General features: G+C 35.9%; 1 protein-coding gene across 25 annotated transcripts in view; it reads left to right on the top strand.

Moving 5' to 3' along the window:
• STS (steroid sulfatase) overlaps window positions 1-26,956 on the top strand; it is a 120,667-nt gene that overhangs the window by 21,477 nt on the left and 72,234 nt on the right. For 24 of the 25 annotated variants that reach the window (XM_083829019.1, XM_083829021.1, XM_083829009.1 and 21 more), the window contains 5 exons: window positions 3,610-3,762; window positions 8,051-8,172; window positions 10,718-10,840; window positions 15,506-15,929; window positions 22,800-22,936. In XM_083829019.1, coding sequence (XP_083685145.1) covers window positions 3,617-3,762; window positions 8,051-8,172; window positions 10,718-10,840; window positions 15,506-15,929; window positions 22,800-22,936 — 952 coding nt within the window. In that variant the 5' untranslated portion in view covers window positions 3,610-3,616. Of the gene's footprint in view, window positions 1-3,609; window positions 3,763-6,434; window positions 6,584-8,050; window positions 8,173-10,717; window positions 10,841-15,505; window positions 15,930-22,799; window positions 22,937-26,956 lie in introns of those variants that run through there. The other variant, XM_083829024.1, reaches the window with a different exon arrangement.

Below are 26,956 nucleotides of genomic sequence, written 5' to 3'. Positions count from 1 at the left end.
AATTTAGCAGCCACCTTGGTAAGACGGAACATACTATTAGTCCTAATATACCCTGGGGAAATGAAGCAGAGATTCAAAATTGCACTTATGTGTCCTATATGCAATTAAGGAATAATGTTGACACATGAATCTAGAATATAAAGCCTTCAAAGCTGAAGCCTAATGAAGCAACATATAAAGAATGTTGTGGAAGTCAAAAAAGCAAATTGGTTCAATGAAAAACAAAAAATGCAAGAAATGCTAATTGGTTCTAAATGGATTAAAATAAATTCATGAAAAAACATCCACGAAGGCCTACTGAATCCCTGTTTTGGACAGGAGAGTATTCTCCTGTCCAAAATACCATAAATACTGACTTCCAAAAGCTAGTAGGCTACATTACTAGAAGAATATACTTGCCAAGTTTCTTGTGTTCTTTCTGTAAACATTTGTATTGGCAGATGTTGGAGAACAAATACAAGGCTCGTTGAAAGTTTCATCTGATTTGGTGTAATCATTCTCTCTGTGTTTGGCTTACTTTTCACTGTTGTGTGACACAGATGTACCTCTGCATTCTCAGAACTCCATTCTTATCATATCTCTGCTCCATATTTCTTTGCTGTGGTCTGTTCCACTCAGTTTCATCCATCCATTTTTTCTTGCTTCTCATGCACATCCCTTCAACATGCATGCAAGTCTGCTGTGGAGAGACTACATCAGAGAAATAACAGTTGTTTGTATTTTTTTTTTTCTGTTTCCTTGTTGATTTCACTTCACTATCAGGTGGAAGCAAACAGTCCAAAGTGTGAGAGCCTCTACAGATATTCCTTCAGGATAAATTTTCTATTTTAAAATATTCTATGAAGATGCTATATAAAATATACAGCAAGAGATATTGAAGTTTAACCTTAAAAGTGATTAATTTTTTCATGTATTTCAGTGAATAAGCTATTATACTACTGATTTTAGTTTCTACCCCAGATTTGAGATCTGTTTAGAATTCAGGTAAACAGTAGTTAGTTCAGTTCTAAAATATTTCACTATTTAATTCTGGAAAATAAAATACAGCGGATACTCTGGCTTCTAACAGTAACTCTGCTCTGTAAAAGGAAAATTATTTTTTTTCTGTTCATTGGTGATTAAAGACCCCATACATACTCAAAAATACCCCTTTCCTTAGCTCCATACCTTCCAATCAACACACAGGATGTTTTGTTTATATCAGCTGAATTAAACTTTGGAATTACTATTTGTAATACTTACAAAACCGTCTACCTTGGTGCCTGTAAAGTGATGGTTTTATTAGTGGCCGGAGTGTATATTTCTAGATTTTATTCAGACAATGTGAAGCCTACTGCAGCACTGAGGGCACTTTCTGTGAAGTAAATGTGCAGGTCCTGTGAATGTCTGTGTGACTCTGTATAAAGTGTCACCAACATACATGTTACCCTTTCCAATGTCCCTAGCAGTCTGAACAGCAGGAACGTAAGATTCTTACTTAGGTTGTTCTTATGATCAGTGTGTTAGGTGTTAACTTACAGCACATGGGACACAAGTCACATGTGTTTATCCTGTAAGGGAGGAAAGGTATACCTACTGCACAGGTTAAAAGTGCACTGCGGAAGGTGCTACACCGTTTCCTTAGTATGGTAACTTGAGGAAGGGTTGGTTAGATGCATCCAGCCAAGCAGAACTGTGTTTAGTGTTTTAAAGTTTGTGTATTTTCCATGTCTGAGAGAACATAGATTGTGTCCCGTAAAATGAACCATCTAATGTTCAGCTGCTGTAAGGATCTTTAGGTGTGGTCAGCTAAGTCTAAACCCCAAGCACTGGCATCAAAGTGAGGTAAATGGGTTTTAAAGTGTACCGTACGCAGTTAAAAATAGCTAATGTACTTATTAGTGTTTTACCTGTGTGTGAACAGGCAATAAAAGAGTTTAAATCATATTTGCACCTATACTGTCTCACAGAAGGGCAATATTGGGAACCTGAAGTCTAGTTCATCCCCAGTATCTTGATCTCTTCTCATTTTTGTCAGTCCCAAGTCTTATCTGTGGAGCCTCTTTCCAACAAGTTCCTTTCTTCTTCTTTAATCATAGCTTCTCAGTTTTTTCATCCCACATATTCCTACTTCTCACACCTCTTTTCCTCAGTTTCTTTGTCTATCAATTGTTGTAATATCCCTTCCAGCTTCTTAAACCTTCTAACTTTTCTCCTTATTTCAAACTGTAATTCTCATTCCAGCTGGGTCTCAAGTTTCCTTCCTTGCTTTTTATTCAAGTCAGAGCAAGCTCTACCAGTTCTGACTACTTTGTCTTTACGGATACTTTTACCCACCACACCTCACTGATTTATGAATCTGACTCCCTTGATGTCTAGTTTCTTTGTACAGGCTCTTCCAGCTCTGGCTTCTTTATCTTCTCTCCAGTTACTTTTATCTGCCATAACTCACTGATTTACAACTTTTTCTTTCTTGACCTGCTGTCCCCATTCTCTCTGGAAATTCTTGTTTCTAGTTCCTTTTTTCACTCTCACTTTCAAATTTCTACCCCAACAGAACCTGGAAGGTTTCTTCCACTTTCAATTCTGTGCCAGCGTAATCCAGTGTGCAGGTGGGACTCGTGCCTCATTTATGTTTGAAAAAGGCTGCCTGAATCCAGAAAAGATAGCAGTATTACTAGGGGCAAAAGAGAGTCTCAGTTCTCTTTTAATGGTTACACGTGCCATAGTCCATCAGAGCCTGAGGCACTCAAGGTCAGCCAGGGCATAGTTAATGCAGTTTAAAGCAGAGATTTGACAAGTCCCTATTTAGGTAAAGTAGTATTCATAGCACGCACATCTACAAATAAACTGTGCTCTTACCATAAAAGAATATAATTGTATGTAGCACTGTGTACAGTACAGTACTCTTCCTGTTTGAAGTTGGATAAAGCATGAGCTTTGTTTGTAGAACAATGTGATATGATATCAAATATTTTTACATAATTTTACTATAGGCCCTGATGTTTATGAATATTTTTTTCTGAAACATTCTTTTCAGTAACTTGGTAGTGCATCTTTTTATCCCCTTTGCTATAATATTTCTTTCTGTCAAGAAACTGGAGCTGAATTTTTTCCCCTTGCTGAAGAAAAATCCAGTCACTTACTTCAGTAGTAAAATTGATGAACTTTTTTTCTGCAGTGAACCTTGCAAATTTTGTTTCTAAATGATTTCAGTTTCTGTGTTACTCAAATCACATTTATACCTAAAGGAAAAAAAAAAAACTTATTTGCTGTGATTTATTGCTGTGTAGTGCATCTGTGTACACAAAAGTACTATCAGTGAGTTTGTAACTACTTCTTTCTTTGTTTATTTATTTATTTTTTATTTATAAGCTTCATCTTTGTAAAGATTTGAAAGGAGTGATGAGCTGTATATTAAAAGATGCATTTTTGATTTTAAAAAATATGAGAGAGAAAATAATGTTAAAAATCTCTTAAGAAAAAGAAGCTAAATAAAAATAGAGAATCTAATTATTTTTTTTCCCTATTGAATCCATGGCAATAATAGGACTGCATTAGATTAACAGTCTAATTTTAAAAATAAAAGATCTATATATGTTATGTTTTCCTCCTGTTCTTGTACACCAGGAAGAAGATGAGACTCCTTTTATTTCTAACAGTTTGCCAGTATGCCATAAGTAGTGTCCATACCTACAGTGTTTCAAATCCCAATGTCATTTTACTGATGGCTGATGATCTCGGTATTGGAGACCTGGGATGTTATGGGAACAGAACCTTAAGGTATGATGATATGTCTGAGGGGAGTCATAGCTTTATATTTAATTCTTTCTATGTATTTATAAATTAAAAGAAAAAAATGAAAAAAAAAAAGAAAAAACAGAGTTTGTAATAGGTAATTTATAAGTTTCAAAAGTTAATAACCTTTCCACAGAATAGAATATTCAACCTTTGTTCTTTTTTTTTTTTTTAATAAAACAAAAAGACTTAGCTGATGCATTCACCCTGCTGAAAAGTTGCATCATAAACGGAATTTAGAAAGCAACTGTGGTGGTTTCACACTGATGGTTTGTTAAGCTCCACCACATTGCTTTCTTACTCCCACTCCACAAAAGGACAGGGAAGAAAATATGAAAAAAGGCTCATGAGTTGAGATAAGGGCAGGGAGATCACTCAACAATTACCATCATGGGCAAAACAGACTCAGCATAAAAGAGATTAATATAATTTATTGCCTATCACTAGCGGACTAGAGCAATGAGAAACTAAAAGCAAAACACCTACCCCCCATCCACCTTATTCTATGTCCTTCCCCCAAGAGGTGCACTGGAAAGGGGAATGGGAGCTGTGGTCAGTCCCTAACGCTTCATCTCCACTGCTCCTTCAGGATCACTCCCTGCCCCTGCTCCCCGTGGGGTCCCTCCCACGGGATGCCGTCCTGCCCGAACTGAGCCTGCGGGGGCTGCCCACAGGCAGCAGCTCTTCAAGCACTGCTCCCACACGGCTCCGTACCACGGGGTCCATCCGTCAGCAACAGGCCATGTATGACATTGAATAGGTCTCCACCAAATAAAATAAAGGTACCTAGCTTAAATGTTACACATATCCTGCAGACACTTCAACGTAAGTGTGGTTATGCCACTCTGAATATCACATTAAAATTTCAATGCAAAAAGATTTCAGTTCTTTCTAGCTGTCCTAGATCAGTAGGTCAGCAGCTAAAATCTTAATTCATAACTAGTATGCAATTAAATACACATTTTAATACTTCTGTGTAATATCGTGTCATAACATTTAGTTTAACTGGTCAAATTTTTATCAGGTTTAGTTTTTTTAAAAAATTTTATTTATCATTTTATTTTGCACCAAATGAAAAAGTATTTACCAGGCATGCAATTTTAAAAGGTTTTAAAGGTTTCAAAGTGCTTAATTGCTTTTCTCTTTTCCTTTTTTTTTTTTTTAAGGTAACCACTTTTTTTTTCCAGTCTACGGGTTGAAATTATGCTTTTTTGTTAGGTTCTTGTATGACATCTTAAATTGTTAAGTCACAAAGATTAAGAGAAAGAGAAGACAGTTCTAATATGCAAGAAGTATTCTTGCCAAATTTTGCTTGCTGGCATTCATAAAAAAATCTTTCATGTTAATAGGACTAATAATAACATTTCTCTTAACCACATTTACAGTAGCATAAAAATTCACAAATATACAAAATTCCAATTCTACATCTTACTAATATCATTGTTCTTTTCCTCAGGGTGCTGATCAGTCTATTTAATCTATGGGAAAAAGCTGACCTATTTTAGTTATTTATACATAAATAGAGCTATAAATGAAAACTAATTTATGCTTTAGTAGAATAATGACCATGCATTTAGAAGGAATTACAAATGTGTGAGTGTATATGTGCCTATATAATTTTAAACACCTATGGAAAAGTAAAATAATTATTCCTTTTTTATATATCACTGTTGTGGTGTTGTTACCCAGTTGGACAGCTGAGGACCACCACAACCACTCTCTCACTCCCCTTCCACAACGGGAAAGGGGGAAAAAATACAATGGAAAGGCCTCAAGGGTTGAGATACGGACAGGGAGAACACTCACCAGTTACTGTCACAGGGAAAACAGACCCAGCACAGGGAGATTCATGTAATTTATTACCTACTACTAACAAGCTAGAGCAGTGAGAAACTAAAAGTAAACTAAAAATAACTTCCCTTCCATCCATCCTCTTCTCCCTCCAGCCCCCAAGCAGTGCAGGGGAACAGGGAATGGGGGCTGCAGTCAGTCCCTGACACTTAATCTCTGCCACTCCCTCATGGTCCCTCCCTGCCCCTGCTCCCCGTGGGGTCCCTCCCACGGGATGCCGTCCTGCCCGAACTGAGCCTGCGGGGGCTGCCCACAGGCAGCAGCTCTTCAGGAACTGCTCCCACACGGCTCCGTACCACGGGGTCCATCCATCCCCCAGGAGCAAACTGCTCCAGCACGGGTCCCCCACGGGTGGGCGGCAGCTCCCCCCAGACCCCCTGCTCCTGCGTGGGCTCCTCTCCACGGGCTGCAGCTCCGGCCCGGGGCCTGCTCCTGCGGGGGCTCTCCATGGGCCGCAGCCTCCTCCAGGCCACATCCACCTGCTCCACCGGGGGCTCCTCCACGGGCTGCAGCGTGGAGATCTGCTCCGTGTGGGACCCATGGGCTGCAGGGGGACAGCCTGCTCCACCAGGGGCCTCTCCACAGCCCGCAGGGGAACTGCTGCTGCCTGCCTGGAGCACCTCCTGCCCTCCTGCTGCACTGACCTGGGGGCTGCAGGGCTGCTTCTCTCACGTTTTCTCACTCCTCTCTCCTAGCTGCTGTTGCACAGCAGTTTTTTTGTTTGTTTGTTTTTGTTTGTTTGTTTGTTTTTTCAGTTTCTTAAATCTGCTCTCCCAGAGGCCCACCCAGCGTTGCTCCCTGGCTCAGCTCTGCCAGCAGCAGGTCCCTTTTGGAGCTGGCTGGAGCTGGCTCTCATCTGATGTGGGGCAGCTGCTGGGCTCTGCTCACAGTGGCCATCCCTGCAGCTCCCCTGCTACCAAAACCTTGCCATGTAAACCCAATATGGAAACCCAATGTGAGTAGGTGCAGAAAAGCATAATAAAATCAACTATTTTAAAAATTATTTGGCACAAATATGAATTAACCATGTTTTGAAGCACTCTTGTGATTTGAAATGACCTTCTCACTATCTAATTGGAAATTAAGTGCTGATTTTTTTTTCATTTATCTTTGTGCTGTAGTCATTTAAATTCATTAAACCTAACGTTAATATACTTGATTAATTCAGCAGTGTTACCCAGTATGATCCTTACTACAAACTTGGATATGATGGTTGTTTAAAAAGCACAAGTTTTGTCTAGTTGCTGTGTTTCAGTGGTGCAAAATGAAGCTTTTACCAAGTTAAAAAAAAGCATTCAGACTACAAGTACCATCCTGTCTTGTGTTAAATACTCTTGTTTCTGTTGAAGTTTGTTGGAAGTGAAAACTTCTCGTAAGGCAAACTAATCAAAAAGAACTCATGTTACATTTTCTAGGTTTAAAAAAGGAAAAGAGTATATACAACGCTGTTGTTTGGATCACTCCATGCCCAAGGATCAAAACAGTTCAAATACTAAACTCTCTGATGTGATAGTTCAGAATTACATCTTTGGAGTATGAAGAAATTGCATCATACTGCTTGCTATCTATATGTGACGTTACTGATAGCAAAAATTCTGTTGGAAAATTAATGTTTCTGACTGTATCCAAGCTTAAATGATGAAGGGACTAGTGTTCCTTGAGATCATGGTCATTAGTCTAGTAGGTCAGGGACCTGCCTGAACATACTGCAGCTCCTGGCCACTCTGCATTTGTAGTTTTCTTCCTGTAGAATTAAGGGCATAGATTTATTCCTGCAGCAGCCAGCTTTGATCTGCATGTTGAGCCAGGTCACAGACAAGGCAGATATGGAAAACTGCCTTGCTGATACGGAAACTTGGATGTTCTCCTGGATCTAATATTACAGACTTAATCTGTAAACATCATTAATATAGAGTCTAGTACTGAGTCACGACCATTTGAATCTCTCTTAATATCAGATAACACCACACGCAAAAACTTTGCTGGGGAAAGGGAGAAACGCCACTAAATATGAAATAAGGAAGCACAACTTTTCTTCAGCCTCTCCCTCCCTGTTGCAGAAGCAGAAAGGCCATGTAACAGAGTTACAATCATGGTTCAAGGAATGAATTAATAAGGGTTGAAATACAACATGTCCATGTGTCACAGTATAGTACTGACCACAAAGAGCAGGTGAAAGAGGGGGGGGAAAAGATTTTTGGCACAATGCCATGGTGTCTTAGTTTGGTGTTGACAGCCAGTGTAAAATTATTTGATATGATATTGCAAGACCACTATGGTTTTGATAATTTGAATACAATAGTCTTAGCTTGATTTTCCTGGTAGTTTTTGCCTCAGATGCCTTGATCTCACCATGCCCATTTCCAAATAATCATATCTGTATATTCTCTCTCTTTTTTTTTTTCATTTTTTTTTTTCCTAGAACCCCATATATTGACAGGCTAGCAAAGGAAGGAGTGACACTTACTCAGCATATAGCAGCATCCCCGCTGTGTACTCCAAGCAGGGCAGCTTTCCTGACAGGGAGATATCCTATCAGATCAGGTAAAATTTGGATATTTTATTTATATGTATAATATTTTATTCGAGTAAACAGTGTGCTTTTTTCCCTGGCCTTTTTTTCTGTCTTTACCAGGTTAGGTACTCATTTCAGTGCCTAATCAAGCTCAGCAAAGTTGGTCAACATTTGAAATCTTACATAATGGGAAATCATCTCACTTCTGAAGACTTCACACAACCATATAGCTTTTTATCGAGAAAAAGATTTTTTTTTAAATACTGAGGAAAAAATCGGATTGTGGTTATTCAATGGAAGGAGCAACCAATTCCATTGACTTCATCCACTGTCCAAAGACTGTGAGCTCTTTGCCTGCTCAGTTGTGTTTAGGCTTCTCCTAGGGTGTTGGTGGCAGCTGAGTGTTGAACATTACAGAGATGAGTTTAATAAGACACAAGGGAAGAAACCAGTTTAAATTTTCCTGCTGCAATATTTCTGTTTGTATGAAACCTTTTGGTTTAGACTAATAGGTTGTGGGAAGAAAAAAAAAAAAAAAAGTTGGTTTGTTAAAATATTCCACAAACCCTTAAAACTGGGAATAAAGCAAAAAAATCTCCCTTCTTTCTAAGTATTTTTGTTACATTTCTTCCATATCTTCCCATACACATTGTTAAGTATCCTATGAATACATGTAACTTCTATTACTTTTAAAACCAAAGCCCATTTGAGACAATATAGAACCAGTCTGTCTATTTTAGTGTGCTGGGACTGAGCCCCTCAGTGCTTAGCCATGCAACTTAAACATTCCCTCAACATCATTTTTAGCAAGGATCATTATACATTAATCAGATCACTTGTTCATTAGTGATAAAACATCCTTGCTTCTGGGAATGAAAGCAAAGCAAGACTCTGGAGCCTACTTGATACGTTCATGTTCATTCAAATCAAGTAACAAGCTTCTGCAAAAGTGCCAGCTAATACAACTTGCTAAATTTTCCATTACATTCAGCTGCAAAAGAAAATTTTATATACCTTTTACAGCTATATTGCTATTAATATTTACTATAGGTAAAGCCACAGGTCACCTTCCATTATGATCCTTGTTATTACTTATGAAAAATTAGCATTTGAACTGGTTTTTTTTCCTTAACTGATCTGTTCTCAGCCATACTAATCATTTCCATGTATGTGGAAAATTGAACTTCGTCTTAAATTATGAAATTGCTAAATACAGACTGTTTTCAAACACCAGTGAAGAACTAGTACAGAATTATTGTAGAAGGTACTAGAATCACAGTATGGGAAAAGAAGATAGAAATGTAAAACTCCTAAAACTACAGAAGAATATTCCAAAATGTAGTATTTGATGAGATGCAAGCTCAGAGAAAAGTAGTGGTGAAAAAAAAAAAATGGTTCAGTACTTTGCTTCTTGTAACTTAAAGGAATTATATTGATTTCAGTTATGAAAGATCAAAGTATACCTTGAAATGAAGTATAGATATGTATAGCTTACTAAAGCTGCCTAAACCGTTGATCAATAAAACTGACTTTGCTGGCTGGGATGAAAAATTGTAGTCAGCATTTGAAAGGTAGGTTGAGATCTCTTTAATAAACTAGTCTAACAAGTCTTTTTTTCTTCTAACCACAATGGATACCTGAGGGAAGATTCTGGTTGTCTACATCAGTCATGTAACTCTGGCACTGTAATTATCCAAGTTGCATAATTCAGACTTCCCGAAGATACATCTGCGCAGATTTGCATAGATACCTTGTGTTCTGTCTGTCTGTACTCAGCCAACTCTCATCTGGAATCCTAGTGATCTAATTTTCATGAACCTGAGCTCTCAAGTTCCCCATCCTGAGAATAGCCTGTAAACTCAGGTTTATGTTTCTCAGACTCACAGTGTGTAGAAATTACTCTGCTTTATTTAGATGTTGTACTAGCTGATGCCTGATGCCGCTTTAATGCACTCAGGACTGTATTGACTAATCATGTGTGTTCGTGCACTGGTTCATGGAGCACTGGTCCTTTCCCATCAAAGCTGTGTGTCCTAGCTGAGTCCAGAGTCAGACTCTCTTCCTCTTTTCTGACCTCATGATATTTATGTGCCTAGCTGTAAAACTGCCCTCCTTCAACTGACTTCTCTCAAATAAACTTAAGATCATGTAGAAAAACACATATGAGGAAAGTGGGAGTTTTGGGAGTAGAATTTGGGAGTACTGTCGCTTAGTCCTCAGCTCCAATCCTTTTCCTGTGTACAGGAAAAATAAGTTATGCTAGCTCAGTTTCTTCCAGTTATTTTATACTTTAGAATACCTACAGAAAGGCTTGCAGCTCTTTATGTGATGGCTGCTCCCACAGTTACACCCAGAGTATTTTCTTTTTCTCCACTTTTCAATTTCTGGTGAAAATACAGGAAAGACTTTACTCACTAAAAGGATGATAGTATCTCCCACTTGCATTTCACAATGACTGCTAGTAATACGTCATTTAAGGGATACCACTTAACAGCAAAAATGTGCATGCAGAAAGAATGAATGAAAACTGTTTCACTCTATCATCTAAGTCTCATTCATTTTCATTATATTTAGGAATGGCTGCCTTCTCACGAGTTGGTGTCTTCTTATTTTCTGCTTCTTCTGGGGGACTTCCTTCTGAAGAAATAACATTTTCAAAACTCCTGAAGCAAAGAGGTTATGCAACAGCTCTAATAGGTAAGATTGCAAAAATACATAGCATTTTTTTCATTCATTTGAATCAAAAGAACATTATTTTTCCATATAGACTATTAAAGGTCTGCATTATTTTTTTTTCTCCACAGCATAATAAGAAGTTTACATTTCTAACACAAAATTGAGCACATTGCCATGTATATTCAAAACTCTAATAATTTTTCTTGTATTTTTTCCTAATTTTGCCACTGGCTTATTCCACATTGCTTACATTTTAGCAGATTTTTGTGAAATACAGTTAATATTACATAATGAACATATCTTTACTGGAATTGCCTGGAAATAGTTGGTTAGAGAACATCATAAAGGAATGTTACTACATTCGTATAGAAGATGGACGCGCCCAGTGTGATTTTTGAAAGCATCAAAAGCTTGTAATTTGGGGCGTAATTTTTGTTTAAAACTCTGACTGTTTAGCAAGGCTAGCCATTCATGCCAGTATTTTAAAAATATCAATATTATGTAGACAATTCAATGTTGATGTTCCTAACTAAAAATCCTACTTAGCTATACCCTAGTCTTAGAAGGTATAAAATACCTTCATGTCCTCACAGATTCAAAACAGAAAAGCAGAATATCTTAACAGAAATATAATTAGTGCATGTATATTTGAACCATAGTAGAAAAAAATATATATTTTGTCATGTTCATGATGGAGTTAGCTCCTATTGATCCATATTCAATTAAAGAAGACTGAAAAAAAACACATTTTTACAGTTGTAACAAGCACTGTAATGCAACTCATTTGGGGGTGCTGACCTAGTTAATGTTCTTTTTTTAACTACTGTCACTGCAGTATGACAGCTTGCCACTTAGACCTCCAGAAGTTATCTCCATGATGTTTAACGAACAGTTCTTCCAAGTGGCCTGAATGATAGCTATGAAACCATAAGATGTAATATTACCATACCCTTAGAGTATAATGAACGCTTCCAAAAAATCAAGAAGAGTATTAAAATTAAGGATAAGCATATGTAAATGACAAAAAGAAAAGATATGTAGATTTGAAGACTAGATAGGCAGACTCTGATTCCCAACCAGCCCATTTTCTGTCTCTGCTGGCATTCTTATCACATCATTTTATTCTAGGTCAGGGAGTCTTTGCTTTGTTCAGTCTAACTCAGCAGTTCCCAAACAATTAATTGTCAAATCCTGCTCTGGTGATGGATTGGCATAAGGATAATTTGAAGCCTTTCTATTCCTCAGACCTGTACCATCACTTCTTCACCAAGTTTCTCTCCTCTTTACTCTCTAAGGATGTTTTTTTCCCTTTCTAAAGGCATTTTCCTTTCTATTATTAATTTTTTTTCCTGCTCTGAATATGTTTCCTCATGCTTGATACATCCCTAAATATATTTTAGCTATAAATCTATTTTATGCATACTCTTTTTCACCTCATTGCTTTTCCCCTGTGACACACAGAAGGTGACATCCAATAGATCTGGCAGGAGCAGACGAATTCAGAAGATCTGCAACAAAACCAAGTTTTCTCAAAAAGTGCAGATACATTGAATTTCTACTATCTCACCAGTTAAGGATCCTGGATAGTAACAAAAAATTATTATGTTTGTGGGAAATAGCTACTCATAATCCAAAAATTGCACTGAAAGTAGATGGGTATTGTTTTAACTACTGCTATAAACACATTGATATTGTTTTATCTACAGCTATACATAACTACAATTGTTATTCAATGTGTTGTCTAGCATCCAAAGAAATTCAGAATCCACCTATATAGCTTATCTTCAAAGTTAAAACATTAATTGATAAATTGGGTTTTGTACCTTTCCTCCAGAATGAGATGTTGTAATATTTGGACACACTATCACAGTAGTGAGAAATACAAGACTGTCTGAACCTATTCAGTAGAATTAATGGAGCTCTGTTTTTAACAGAGCAACTTAAAATCTTATCATATTAATAATGTATGCATGTATACTTCATATTATCACTACTGCTATGTATTTAATTTAAATACATTTATTTGAGCACATAAAATATTTTTGTTTGCATCTTGGTCTGCATCTTGTATCTTATTTATCTGAAGAGCACAAAACTGTACAAAAAGAAAGATTACCAGCATATACAACTCAATCTTCAGACTGTTCTTTTCAACTGTCTGAGGGAAAAGTAGAGGGAAAACATGGATTATTGCATCCTGCCCGGTGTTCTGAATTCTGAGTAATTCTGATAACTGAGTTCCAGATGAGGTTTCTTAGCTGAAAAGGACTTCCTCTCATGTCTATTTGTCTTTCATTGCATTACCTGTGCTCTGCAGATGTGTTAATAGTGACAGAAGGTGAGTGAAAAAAGCATAGGTCTTAAACAAGTAAGGTACTCATAATGTGCAATTAGCAGCATAAGTTTCTCTCAGAAGCTTGGTAGAATCTGTTGAAATTTGTCTAATGCTTGTCTGAAACATCCAAACTACGTAGCTTGACTTTAGGAGAGATGTGAGAACATTGTAACAAGGATGGCAAAGATGATAAATGAAGTCAGAGAAGCAAAATAAATGTATTGTGGACCCAATCATCACTTGCTTTTTCAGAGTAGCATGGGACCTATCAAAACACTCAAATCAAATCAGCCTTTTAAAAATGGCATTTGTGTCCTTCAGTCACAATTGCTAGTATAATTTGAACACGTGCTTCCATTCCAGGCCCAGCTAGTCTGCTCTCTCCTCTGTTTATCTTAAGTTGCTTCTAAGCAAATCTTTTTCTGAAGCATAAGTTCATCTTGATATTGAAGAATTTGTTGTGCTTGCTAAAAACCTTTTGGTAAAAATAGGTCGTATATTATATTGTCCCCTGTCCTTAATGTATTGTTGCAAGATTCTTCTGTCCTGGCTTGCAATGTCTAGTTTTATTGAGCTCCAGTTTAAACAATATTATTTGTATCATAATAAATGACCTTGAAAATGTATTTTATTTGTTTAGGTTTCTATCTCATATTTTTTTTCCCTACTTATACGTGCTTTGAATTTGACAAATAAAAACAGGAAATTAAAAATTAAAATCTTTAAGACTTCCTGTACATTCATGGTTGCAAGCCACTATATTTATTTTATTCATCCAACCTTGTGAGAATAGTTTGATGCTGAACTCGCTAGACATCTGGCTTTACAATTATTTCATAAAGACAGTTAGGTAAATTTCTGATGATGAGTGAACTTCGGCAAATGTCATTCCCATGTCATACCTTAGTTTTGCCTTTTGTGAAAGAGAAATAATGATACTGAGCCCACGTGCTGTATACTGATTAAAAAAATCAGAACTAAACCTCATCTTCACCCTCCTTGATACTGCTGACCCTTCATTTGTCACTGTCAAAGGTAGAAGTGCTGCTCTTTAGGCCCAGGAGATGCCCAGAACTGCCTGCATCAAAACTCTTTTCTTATAAATGCATAAGAGCTTTTGCTGGGATGGTTAGGGAAGGGGGAGATTTCTGTATGTGCTTTATTTCTTTCACATATTTTCTACCAAGCGTATCTAGAAGTAGGGTTGAGGGCTTACTGGGTTTGGGTTTTTTAGTTCTTCCAATATCACATGCCCTGACTTAACACTGCACATATTTAGTTATTTAAATTAGAAAGAATAGATAAAATTTGGCGCAGCAATATAAATTACCTATTTTATCGAAGGTGACACTGAAAGTTTTGTCAAATATTCAACACATTTCGTTGCTGATACCAGAGTATTGCTATAACCATAAGGTATAGTTAGAAGCATAACTGAATTCGAATTTTTCTCTATTTTGCATTAGAATTTAAATAACAGCTACAAAACAGTTAGGTCCATTGTGTTAATCAGTGCATAAGCATATGGTAAGAGGTTGTACTTGAGTCACAGAATGAATTATCTAAATACTTATTTTAATCAGCATGAACACAGATTATGCCACTATAATGAGAATCAAACTCACTATTTCCTTGTGTCAGTGTCCAGCATCATTGCAGAATTAGAATAATTTCCTAATGAGACAAACTGCTGTGAGAGGCAGTATTTGCTGGCAATTCACTCGTTACCATTTTTTTCATATATGAAAGTGTGCGTATATATATATATATGGTGAGGGAGAGTGCAATTTCAGAGACTTTGCAATCATGCAATCATTTACATAGTAAATGTCTTGGTAATTTCATTACTCTTGTTTTATTTCCTATGTTACTGTGGTTTTTTTGTTTGTTTGTTTGTTTGTTTTTAAGTGAATGACTTGCCAGATAAATTTCAGAAAAGATATTTCATAGCTCCACATTGACTCTTCCTCAGAAAACAGCAGCCACTACAAAACACTATTTTCTTATGACTACTTAACTACACATGCACAAAGGCTTCATTTTCAAAGCTGTGTTAGAGCTCTGCTGCTCTTCAGTGACCTGCTAGCCCACTCAGAATTTAATGGTCTCCATCAGGAGCTCTGCCAAACTATTTCTAACTAAAAAGAAGAGCGGACATGAAACAAAGTCTTTGATGAGTCTTCTATAACCTAAGAAAGGTTATATAGAAAATAGGGATCCACACAATAAATGCTGGGGCTGGGGAGGTGAGGGTATCAGTCAGATAGTGACAGTTTCATATTTGGAGTAGCGCACATTGTAAGTTTGATGATTTAACTACAGAAATGCTCCCTGTCCTCCTCTCTTTATAGGAAAATGGCATCTTGGGATGAACTGTGAAAGCAGTAATGACTTCTGTCACCACCCCCTCAGTCATGGATTTGATTACTTTTATGGGCTCACCGTGACCAATCTTAGAGACTGCAAACCTGGCCAAGGCAGCGTATTTTTAAAAGGGGTTCAGAAATACCTTGTCATCCCAGTCCAAATCCTTGGAGTCACCCTGGTCTCTTTGGCAGTAGTGCATTATGTTGGCCTCCTCAAAGTACCTTTCCAAGCACTGGGCTACTGCCTGTTAATAACAGCTATTTCACTTGTGGTTTTGATTTTTTTCTTTCATCATTTTCGACACCTGAACTGCTTCTTAATGAGGGACCATCAGATTATCCAGCAGCCATTATCCTATGAGAATCTTACTCAGAGATTGACAACAGAAGCTGTACAGTTTATAGGAAGGTGGGTTTCTAACTGTGTTACGAGTTAATGCTGGCATTTTACAATGACAGTGCTTCCTAAAAAATAGAATATGTGAACTAGTGGGCAAGAGAAATATGCCATGATATATTATCATTTTTTTCTTTAAAGGATGACTGAAGTTAATCTTTTTTAGTGAAAGTGGCTGTTTCCCAATGGGTAGTATGTATGCGTGGGGTAAAAACATCACTTCCTGCTTTGTCTCCATCTCTGTAGTTTTATTGTTAGGTATGTCATTATTTTCTCTATAAAAATTAAAAAACTGTCAATGTTTATGTGTTTCAGAAAAAATGTTTTAAAATACCTATTAAATTTTTAACTTTTTTAGGACTTTAAATCTTTGGAATTTCATCTAAACAAGAATATGAAAAGAATTTTGCAATGTGACTTTGTTATATGAAAGCGCAATGCAGAGCTGTAATTTATGAGTTTTCTGGAATAAGAAACTGCTCTTCATCCCTGATTTAGTGCATGCATTAAATGATGAAAACTACATACCCAGTAGTAACTGTGAATGCATTCACATGGTATTATTGCTGACTTAAAATTTATACCAATTAATTAGGGGCTATTTTTTCTAGATTTAATGACTGCATGCAGTAGTCATCAAGACTGATAGCAAGAAAAAATGCTTATCTGATATCTTGATCTCTTACTGCAATTTTTCTTTCATTTCTCTCATTATAAATATTTGATTTGGCCATCTCTACTCATGATACCAAAATAAAATGTTTTTTAAATCAAATTTCTTTAAGTAAGTCTTCACAACAATCAACATTATCATGAGTATTTATAATTAAACTAAAGCATCATTATTTCCTCTTGTCAATGGTGATAAAGAAACCTTCTCATCTACATTCTAACTAATTTAACAGTTAAATACTTCGTTCACTACAGAAGCACACAAGCACATGCACACACCCTTTTGGAAATTTTTGAGAGGTTATTTGCTTAGTGACCAAGCATTTGATGATTTAAAATGTCTTTTGAGCACATTGACTATATGTTGGCAAATTCCCCCTTTGTTTATAAGTATATAATGTTTCTATAGTCATTCATAATGTTTTGGACATCTCTGAATTGTTCAATGATTTCAGTGTAACGTCAATAAAATGATAGCCCCAAAACAGGTGAGTTCAAGATTGGGAATGAATGCTAGAATACTATTACACTGGTAATAACTCTAATAAAAGTAATAACTCTAATAAAAGTAACTCTATTAATTTTATTAATTTTCATAATGCATACACCGTTATTGTGTAACTTAGTGTTTAGAGCCAGCAAAACAACATAAGATCTGAGTCAGCATAGCTCTGTTGACTCAGCTGGAGGTTGAGGTTTTACATTATCTGTGCACTTGGCCCCAGTTCTCAGAGTACTTTCCAGACATCAGTTATGTAAAATTGAAGTGAAGGTTAATAGCATATATTGGTAATTTACAATAAACTTCATTACAGGAATGTTGCAATTATATTGAGAATTATAACCCAGACAATTTAGAGTCCATGTTAAATTAAAAAATACCCAAACATATTAAGGTATTGAAAAGCAATTTGGGCATCCAAGCAATCTTAACTGTGCCCTGTAGTGACTTCACATGCAAAGTATATGGCCATAAAACTTGCTCCTGGGGAAAAGAGTAATTAGATTAATATACAGTGAACTGATCTGCCCCATGTAATAGTGTGAGCAACAAAATCAATATTTGCTTTGACACACTGGTTCTGACAGTTTATACTTGTCAACTCCAGTGCACCAGCAGACCATTGCTTTTGTGACTAATCTTCTGACTTTGGCTGTTTGTATGGGAATGGCAGTCAAGAAGCAACCAGGTTGTAACAGCAGACAGACAGACAGCAATCAAAAGCAAAGGACCACCATGTTTTTGGGAGCTATGGTTGCTCCACATTATTCTTGCAGTTCTACTTCTTTCTGTGAGCAAACCTCTTTTAGCCACTTATTCAGCTCAGCAGAAGCTTCAGCTTCTTTTGTTTCAGTAATATGATAAGTAGCAATTTCAGTCCTGTACAGCAGTAACCTATGTGCACAAGTATACTATAGTTTAAAGAATCGTGAAGTTGAAGAATTGAGTCATCCACTGTTTCTGGTTCTTAATGCATTCTATCATCCAACTAAAACTCATCAACTATTATGCATGTTTTAATTGGTTAATTATCTTTATAATGAGTATGTGATGAAGTTCCCATCATCAGAAGCACTTGTACTTCCTCTGTAGCCTTTCTATAATTTATACATATATGTAGTTATGTGTATAACAAATACAGCATACAGCATAAAACATATATTTTATCCATGTAAGTTTATTATAGCTATTACCTATATAACCTTTGCAAGTTCTTCAGAGCTCAGGCAATGGATTTCCTGACATCCTCTTTGCTAGTTATTTCTGTCATACTGCTGGCTGTATGACTTCTTAACATACATATAATCATTAATTTGTTATTTTTCAATCCTTCTTAGAATTTCTTTACAGCATATGCACTGTTATACTTACTTTTCTTTGGTCCGTTTTTTGGAAAGCTGATATTGTATTTGTTCTTCCTTAGTCTAGTATATGTGTATTACTATTTTCTTTTGCTCCTAGGTAGACTGAAAGATAGCAAATGCAATGTTTAATGCTCAAAAAATGATACTGCAGAAGAACATATGCAATTACATGTGTTGGATCTAGAGAAAACAAATACAAATTTAGTTGCTCACCCTAATTGTAGAGGGCAGGTCAGCTCACTGTATGTTAACACTAATTAATTTTTCCCATGAACAAGTGTGTGTACATATTTTAAACCTATCTGAATACTCTCTAGACATTGCAGTATACCTGAAAATCAAATGGATGCTAATTATTTATTTTTAAGTTTGATGTGGTTGTCACTCATGTCTCTTCAACATGTCCTTTAATAGATGACCGGTTGCACCAACAATCCAAATCAGAAAATGCCAGAGACCTGTTTTTAACATCTTAGATACTAGCAAGACAAAAATACCATATTATGTTACAGAATCTCTCTCTAATAAATTCAGATAGCTGATTGCAATTAATAATATTTTGTTTTTTAAAATCCTAATGAAGTCTAAGTTCTGGAAAAAGCATTTACACTATAAGTTTATAATTGAAAACTATGGTGAAGACATTATTGAGCAATTTTCATGCAGATTTACTTTTCCATCACAGATTACATAGCCATAATATTCAAAAGTTTGTGATGCCAGTTAATACTTTTTTATTTAGTTATTAGCTATTCTATTTCAGTGCTTGAAACACTGTTACAAACCATATGTAGATTTATTTTCTTCTACTCTAGCAGACTGTCTTTTAGAGTTTTTCCATGCATCACTAGGTGTTAAGATTAGGCAGTTGGCAGGTTGTACTGAAGTTAGAGTTCTGAAATCAACCAAATTTTAACGAAGTACAGTGTTTGCCTTGTTCAGGAAAAGCCAAGTACTCTGCTTTCATAGTCAGCTGCTGTGAATCATAGTACCTTCACTGGTACACTGGTATAAGGTCTGTAGTAGTCTAATGGGTTAAAAATGTGTATACTTTGTGATGAAATTTGAGAATGATTTCACATCTAGCAAAAAAACGTTGTTCAGAGAGATCGTACTTGTCCATAGTATTAAAGGTTAATGTAGAATTTAATGTGAACAATTAGAATGGAGCACTGTCATGCCATGTTCCCACCTAGTTTCCAGTATTGAGTCATACTGGAAATATCCCTTTGATTTGACAACCACAGGCCAGCAATCCTGACCTTCTCCTGCTGCTCTACTGCAGTGGTCTTGGATGGATATCAGCACTCAGGAAATCAAACAAGAAATTTTCAAAGGAGTTTTTCCTTTACCCAAGACATTTTCAGTGGAGCACATATTTAGAGCAAAATATCAGGAAAAAGTTATGGACTTGTGTGTGAAGGGTGACTTCTGATTAGATGTAATTTGTTCTTTCATCCACTTTAAAGCTGTTTTTTTACAGCTCAAGCCTGAACTAAATCTTTGAGTCATGTAAAATCTCCTCACCCTAAATAAGAAGAATCTAGTACTATACAATGCAGAGGAGTCAAGATCAGTTAAGTATACATTAAAGAATGTCATATATCAGATGCATGTAATCCTTCTGGCTACTCAGTAAATTGAAAAGACTGTGTGATTTGTGTTAGGATAAAAATTGCTTGGTAGGTTTGGGTAAGTGAGCCTGAGATCTTTTGAAACTGAAGTTCCCTGTGTTTGAAGTGTGTAAAATAGTGGCAATACATTTTTGAAAGAGCTGTTTACTGAAGTGGTTCGGGAGAGAGAAGCTGTTAATGTCAAATTTCTCTCCTACCTACTAGCTGATATTGTCATTCCGTTTTCAAGGTCACAGTAAAAGTAGTCTGTTATAATTCTCCTCAAGGAGTTTTGGCAGGAGATAAATAGCTGCCTGTGATCTTTTATAGGATATTAATAGGTGAGACTTCTCCACCTGACAGCAAGCTGTCAATCAAAACCTGTCAATTTGGGTTGCAAAGAAGAGAATGATTTAGTGCCTTTCTATATCAGTCATTGATTAGATGCCTCTTCATGAAAGTTTGATCTTTGTATGAGTTCCATAAAAATAATAATAATAATAAAAAAGAATTATTATCTCTTGAAAATAGCATTTGATACTCTCCTTTAGCAATACAGATAGCAAGTATGCATTATCTCTGTGACATTAGAACAAGACAGTTTTCATGAAAAGTGAATTGTGCATGTACTATTATGAGTACAAAGTATATTTTTATGGTATTTTACCCTAGGATTATGCATTACTCTCAATTCAGTGAACTGTGTTTAAGGAAAAAGCTGAAGATAATCTCATGCAGTAACAAATGCATGGTTGTAAAAAAATAAATCAGCTGCCTTGCAGAAATGTTCTTTAATAAAAGGTCAGTGTTATATTTATATGTATATTAAATATTAAATTTATAAGTATACATCTTTTTGACTTGAAATGCTGACATTTTTGGTCTTTTTAATTGACTCAGAGTCTCCTGTATTATTTGTTGCTACAGTGGTGAAAGGTTTCCATGTATATCAAGTAGCAACAAATACAATCTCATGTTAAATGTATCTTTTATGAAAAATACTTGCTTTTCTTTATTTTTGTGAATCTGTGCTTTATAATTGTTCATGTTTACCAATATTAAGATAATACAGGATATATGGACAAGTATATGAAGGGAATTCAAATATTCTTTTTTTTTTTCCCATTTTTCACAGGAAAAATATTCTATTTATTCTGTGATTGCTTGGTCTTTTTTATTTTTGAAAAGTAGAAACTTTTTATGGAAAAAAAATTGAAGTCAGAAATACAGCTATCAAGTGAGTAATCGCGATAAAATTTTCCTGTTTTGTGTTTACTCACTGCTGCCTTTGCCAGTAAAAAAAAAGAAAGTTTTAACCATGCAACTTGCACAAAAATAGATCCAACCAATGAGAGGAAAAATGGATCATAAATGTACTATATTAATCCTGCTTAATTTTTCTTGAGAGTCAAGTATTGATGACATGTCAATCTCTTTTATTAAAAGACTTTGTTTTCAGGTTCTTGATGGCTAGAAGTTTATTTTTTTTTCACTTTAAAGAAACAGTTTGCACATGCATATCTGTATTGTTTTTCCATCCCTTTAAAAGATGTATAAATCAACTGCATGAGGAAATATATAGTTTCTCTTTGATGTTGACATGAATAACATGTATTATCCACCACAAAGGTGGCAAGGGAAAAAATGGTCAATAAAACCAAAAATACTCTGTAATTAGCTGTGTGCCTTAAGGTGAGATCCAGACAAGTTTTCTGGATAGTGCTCTTGTCATTCAACTGAAATTTACAGTATGTGTAATGTACAACAAATGCCGTTAGAGCATATAGCAGTAAATTCGGCTAGTACTGCACACTTTTAAGTAAAGTTCTATAAATAATGCATAAGGAAATGTTCTTATTTGAGCTTTGCTTTCACAGCCTGCTGGAACCGATCATAAATATCATGTTGACAGATCACATGAACAGCAAAATTTACAGAGAGTCTATTTATTGCACTTTTTTTTTTGTCTCAGTTCAAGAAGTAGGCTGAAAACAATGGAGACTGTTCATTACTGTGAGAGGAAAATATTTCTTTATATTAGTGTGCATTTTAAGATTATTTATGCCTTGATAAAGCATATACAGATGCAACATATTTGTAGTGTTATGTGCCGATTGTATGCATGCAAACACCACTATAAATGACAGAAGATTTTGTCATAAATCTTAGTGAGAGGACCGAGAGAGAAAAGGAGAAAAAGTGCTAGTATACTTGGTTTGGCACAGTCAGTAATACTATGGTGTGCTTAGCCCTGGTCCTCATAATAGTCTAATTAGTTGATCACTTTCCTTATGACCTTGTGAGGAAAGTAATTATATTTCACGCATATACCTATAGGTATATGTTTTTGAATAGCAATTGTATTAGGGCTTTTAAATATGTACTTGTAAAATGAATGGAGATGCTTGTAGCCAGAACCTGCTAGGTTCCTGGTTTTAAATAAGTCCTCTTTCAACATATATAGCAAACTAATTGGTTAAATTTTACTGTGTATTTTTGCTTTCAATTCAGTGTGCACTTAAGAGTGTGCACACACTTTGTGTGTGCGTGTGTATGTGTTTGCATGTGTGTGTTCAAGATTATCCTATGATCAGTTACGTTATCCTATGTTGTATTCCTTTTCCTCTTTTTGAGCTCTAGGGCTGAAAAGTTTCTGCTTAGAACTTTTATTATAAAATACACTAAAAATATGTTTGTTATTTGCTTTTGTCATTGTTTTGTTTTTCTCCAGGAACACTGATACACCGTTTCTTCTTCTCCTGTCTTATCTTCATGTCCATACAGCTCTATATGCTTCAAACATGTTTAGAGGAAAAAGCAAGCATGGTTTATATGGAGATGCAGTGGAGGAAATGGACTGGAGTGTAGGTATGTTGCATGTGCGTCTAACTTTAATGAAGGTAATTCATTCATGTCCTCCAAACACAGACTTTTGCAATTTGGATGTCTGTAATATATGTGACATACTTGCGCCTTACACTTGGGGGAAAGAAACAGTCATTTAAGAAGCACAATAATCTGACCTCTTGTGGTATACACTATGTGATCAAAAGTGTCCTAAAAATGCCTACTCATTTCTTTGACTATAAAGGTAGCCTGTATGGACTTAGGAGATAGATATATATATACCTTAACTGTGGACATTTAAGGTAGAGTGAGTTGAGTCCAACCCATGAGCTTATGGAGGCCTGCTGGCTTCTGCAGGTATGATACTAATAACAAAATATTAAATTAAATGAATGCAATATTCACTATTAACAACTATTTGACTATTTAACTATTTAATTACTATATTTAACTATTAACAAAAGCTCGTTATTTTTGGCAAGTTCTCTCAATCTGTGAAATCACTCAGGTGAGGTTCACTTATCTTCATGGAGAACAGTTGGTTTTAATGTTCTCTCTGAGGCTTGAGAGCAGTCATTCGTTACATCTTTCAGCAGGCTTCCCTTATCTTTAGACATATCAAAATGACTCTGATTCCAGTTGTGAAAACAACTAACACTTCATATTTGAAAATAATTGTTTTGGAAAAGAGCAGTAGTAGGAGCCAAAGACCAGCTTACATTCCTCCTTCCCACATAGCCCAAGTTCATTCTGTTCTTAGTACAACCCAGTGCAAAGTGGCTATCTTCAGAAATTCAGCGTTGACACATACGTATTTTTGAACTATGCAAGCGTGTATGGTAAAACCTTGTGTATATTTCTTTGCATAAAGAGTTTCAGCTGCAGAACAAGAGTTCTTGCTTACAGGGGACAAAAGACTGCACAGTACATTTAGCGATTTGTAATGTATTTAGTGCAGTGTTTGGAAAAATGAACAAATGGGGAAAAGCCTTGTGAAAAACTGTGACACACATAAAAGGAAGGGCTTTCAGTGTGGGGGACTGAGTAGAAAAAAAAATCTTTTGTATGTCTGATTTTGTATAGAGAAAGTAGATTTAATTAAAGTTGTATTACACACTGAATCTATCACGTCTGTTAGTGGCCACCAGCATTTAGTAAGTCCAGTGCTTGCACTGGGTAAATGTATGCAAGTGTCCTGGCATTTCTGTTTGCACCTGCACTGTAGTAAACTACTGACCATTAGCTGTTTTCACTGTCTAGGTTTGATTTTTCTATTTCGTTTTCTTTTCCAATGTAGTAAGATTGTTCCAGCTTAATTGATTGTTTACTGCTGTCACTGGGTTTTGTTGCCTCCTTCAGGAGAGTAGCTCTGGGGTTTAAACAAGTTGGAAACCAAGGCAGCCACCCTGCCGCTCTTTGAGACTATCTAATGATGCAAAGGTAGTAACAGATTGCAAGTCACTTCTCTGTTCCAGGATGACCACAGGCTTTTAGGAGATGTGTTAAACAAACTGTCAAACAGCAGGACACTAACATATTTAAAAAGCTTGGGATAAATCAGAGATAAAAATCTAGTAGCAATAGCGTAAGAATTTCGAACATGCTCAATAGAGGAGAAACATGAGTTTCTTTATGTGTTGTCCTTTATAATTCATTACAGGAGCATCAGGGCCAGCGGGGCTAGTTTAATCAGGAAACAGATCCTCAGCTGTCATAAACTAGTGTACAAATATCAAATTTTGTCTCAGCTGAGGGTCTCGCTACTTGGTGTGGCTTATGTCTTGTAAGACTCCTCTGTTGACAGATTGCATATTGGCTCCAGGAGGGAGCAAATGTGTTTAGTTCCTCTGTTACTTTCTCCTCCATTATTAAAATGATGCAAGACAGTTATGTCTGACATTTCCAAAGGAGACTGAAGGAATAATATAGCCATTTTTTTTTTTTTTTTCATTTGAAGGGAGCACTTATTTCCATTAACCTCCACTGAAAATTCCAGTCTTAATGAATCAACTATGTCAGACAAAGTAGATTTATTCACTGTACTACTGATGCCAGTAACCAGTGTTTTCTTGGAGTGCCTCTTAAGATGTTACTAGGAAAGTCAAACAAAATTGCCTGGAAAAGCTGAAAAAGTGAAAACTATAAGATTTCTACAAAGAAAGATTTTATCATTTGTTGAACAGAAATGAGTATTTATGTACAGAGAAATGTAATTTGCAAAAGGAACAGGAAAAAATATCCCAGATATAACAATATGCTACAAAATCCTTGCATTAAAGACAACACAATCATAAGAAGAAGAAAATGAATGTATGGAAAACTGCACTATAGTATAACATCAAAAAAGTTTACACTTCCCAGGAAAAAAAATATAAAAAACCACCAACCTCAATTCAATTCTAAAAGAAACTTCCAATGTATAATCTTTTTTGAGTGGCAAATATCAGTCCTTTGAGGATGACTAAAATGAAAAAAAAAAAAAAAAGAAAAAAAGAGAGAGAGAACAGAGCAAAAGTTATGATTGTCAGATACCAGTGAAGAAAAAGTTAGGTCAAATTGGACCATGAAATTAAATAGACACCAGTAAATAGTGTCCCTGATTTGAGAGATCAACTAGAATCCAAAAGAAGGCTTTAGCTGCCATTTAGAAGAGGAAAAGCAACATCTTTTCTAAAAGTAAGACAGAGTAGTCCACTTGGACTGAGAATCCTAAATAAAAGACAATTCTCCCTTTTTATCTGTTTATTTATTTAAAATCAGTTTTATAATTGGACACTAATTCAATTAATCTCCATGCTAGAAGAAAAAAAAAAACATTGAAAAAAATGAATAAAATACTCCATTGAATGTTTCATGTTTTTGACTAGTTAAACCAGTATTGAAGGGTATAATTACAGTCCACGTCAAAAATACTAAATACAAAAGTATCTGAATAAGCTTTGAGACCACATATTTCTACTGCTTTTGCATACTGATATGTGTTTAACAGAATGCAATGTTTAAAGCATTCACAGTTACAATGTCACTGCATGTGACATGCCTTAGAGAGTTATTCTCAGGCTAATAACATTAATTTTGTTTCAATGTAGGCTAAGCACCTTATTAATGCTATTAATTATAATTCATATGAGAGCAGATGAAATAATCTTGCAGTCTAAAATGGAAAAAGAAATGATGAATGAATGAATTGAATATTATCCTTTTCTTCCTTCCTCCCTTCCTTCATTCCTTCATTCCTGATTAAGTATAGGAAAAGAAATGGATATTTTCAGAAATTATTTTTTGCTGTAAATTGCATTACACTAATTTAATCCAAAACAGATCACTGCAAAGAGTTTTGGAGCCCCCTGTAGACTTGCATGCAAGCTGTGTGAAGACACACTAATTCAACACCATTTTTGGAAAAGGTTGTTTATTATTTTGTTAACGGTAGTAAGACTACTAACCAGTTCTTAACCCTTTGTGGAACAATCACAGATGAATGGTTCAAGTGTAAAAACGTCCCAGAAGTTGTAGTCTGGCACACACTGGGTATCTTCATTATGAGAATGCCCTGCAAGCTGAAAAAACTTAACTGCCTCTCTGCCGTGGTCTTCTGTTGTGTATTAGGATCAAGTTATGTCAAGAAAATGTTACCATCTGATGTTAGTTAATTTGAAAAAAATGCGTAGGAATAAATCCCAATGTTTCTTAGTCTTATTTCAAACTTGTCTTTGAAATATCTTAAAAGGTTTGGTAGAATTCTATATCAATAGAGTAGTTCCATAGCTCTCCAGCACAAGAGAGAGAGAGAGCTACTGGAGAAAGTCTAGCAAAGGGCCACGAAGATGATTACAGGAGTGGAGCAACTCTCCTGTGAGGTAAGGGTGAGAGAGCTGGGATTGTTCAGCTTGTAGAAGAGGAGGCTCAGGGGGGATCTCATGAATGTCTTTAAACACCTGAAGGGAGAGTGCAAGATAGATGGAGCCAATCTTTTCAGTGATGCCTAGTGACAGGACAAGAGGCAATGGGCACTGGAATACAGGAGGTTCCTGCTGAACA

This window comes from Anser anser, assembly GCF_964211835.1.
Source record: "Anser anser genome assembly, chromosome: 1".
Classification (NCBI taxonomy): domain Eukaryota; kingdom Metazoa; phylum Chordata; class Aves; order Anseriformes; family Anatidae; genus Anser; species Anser anser.
This window is presented reverse-complemented; position numbering and strand designations above follow the sequence as displayed.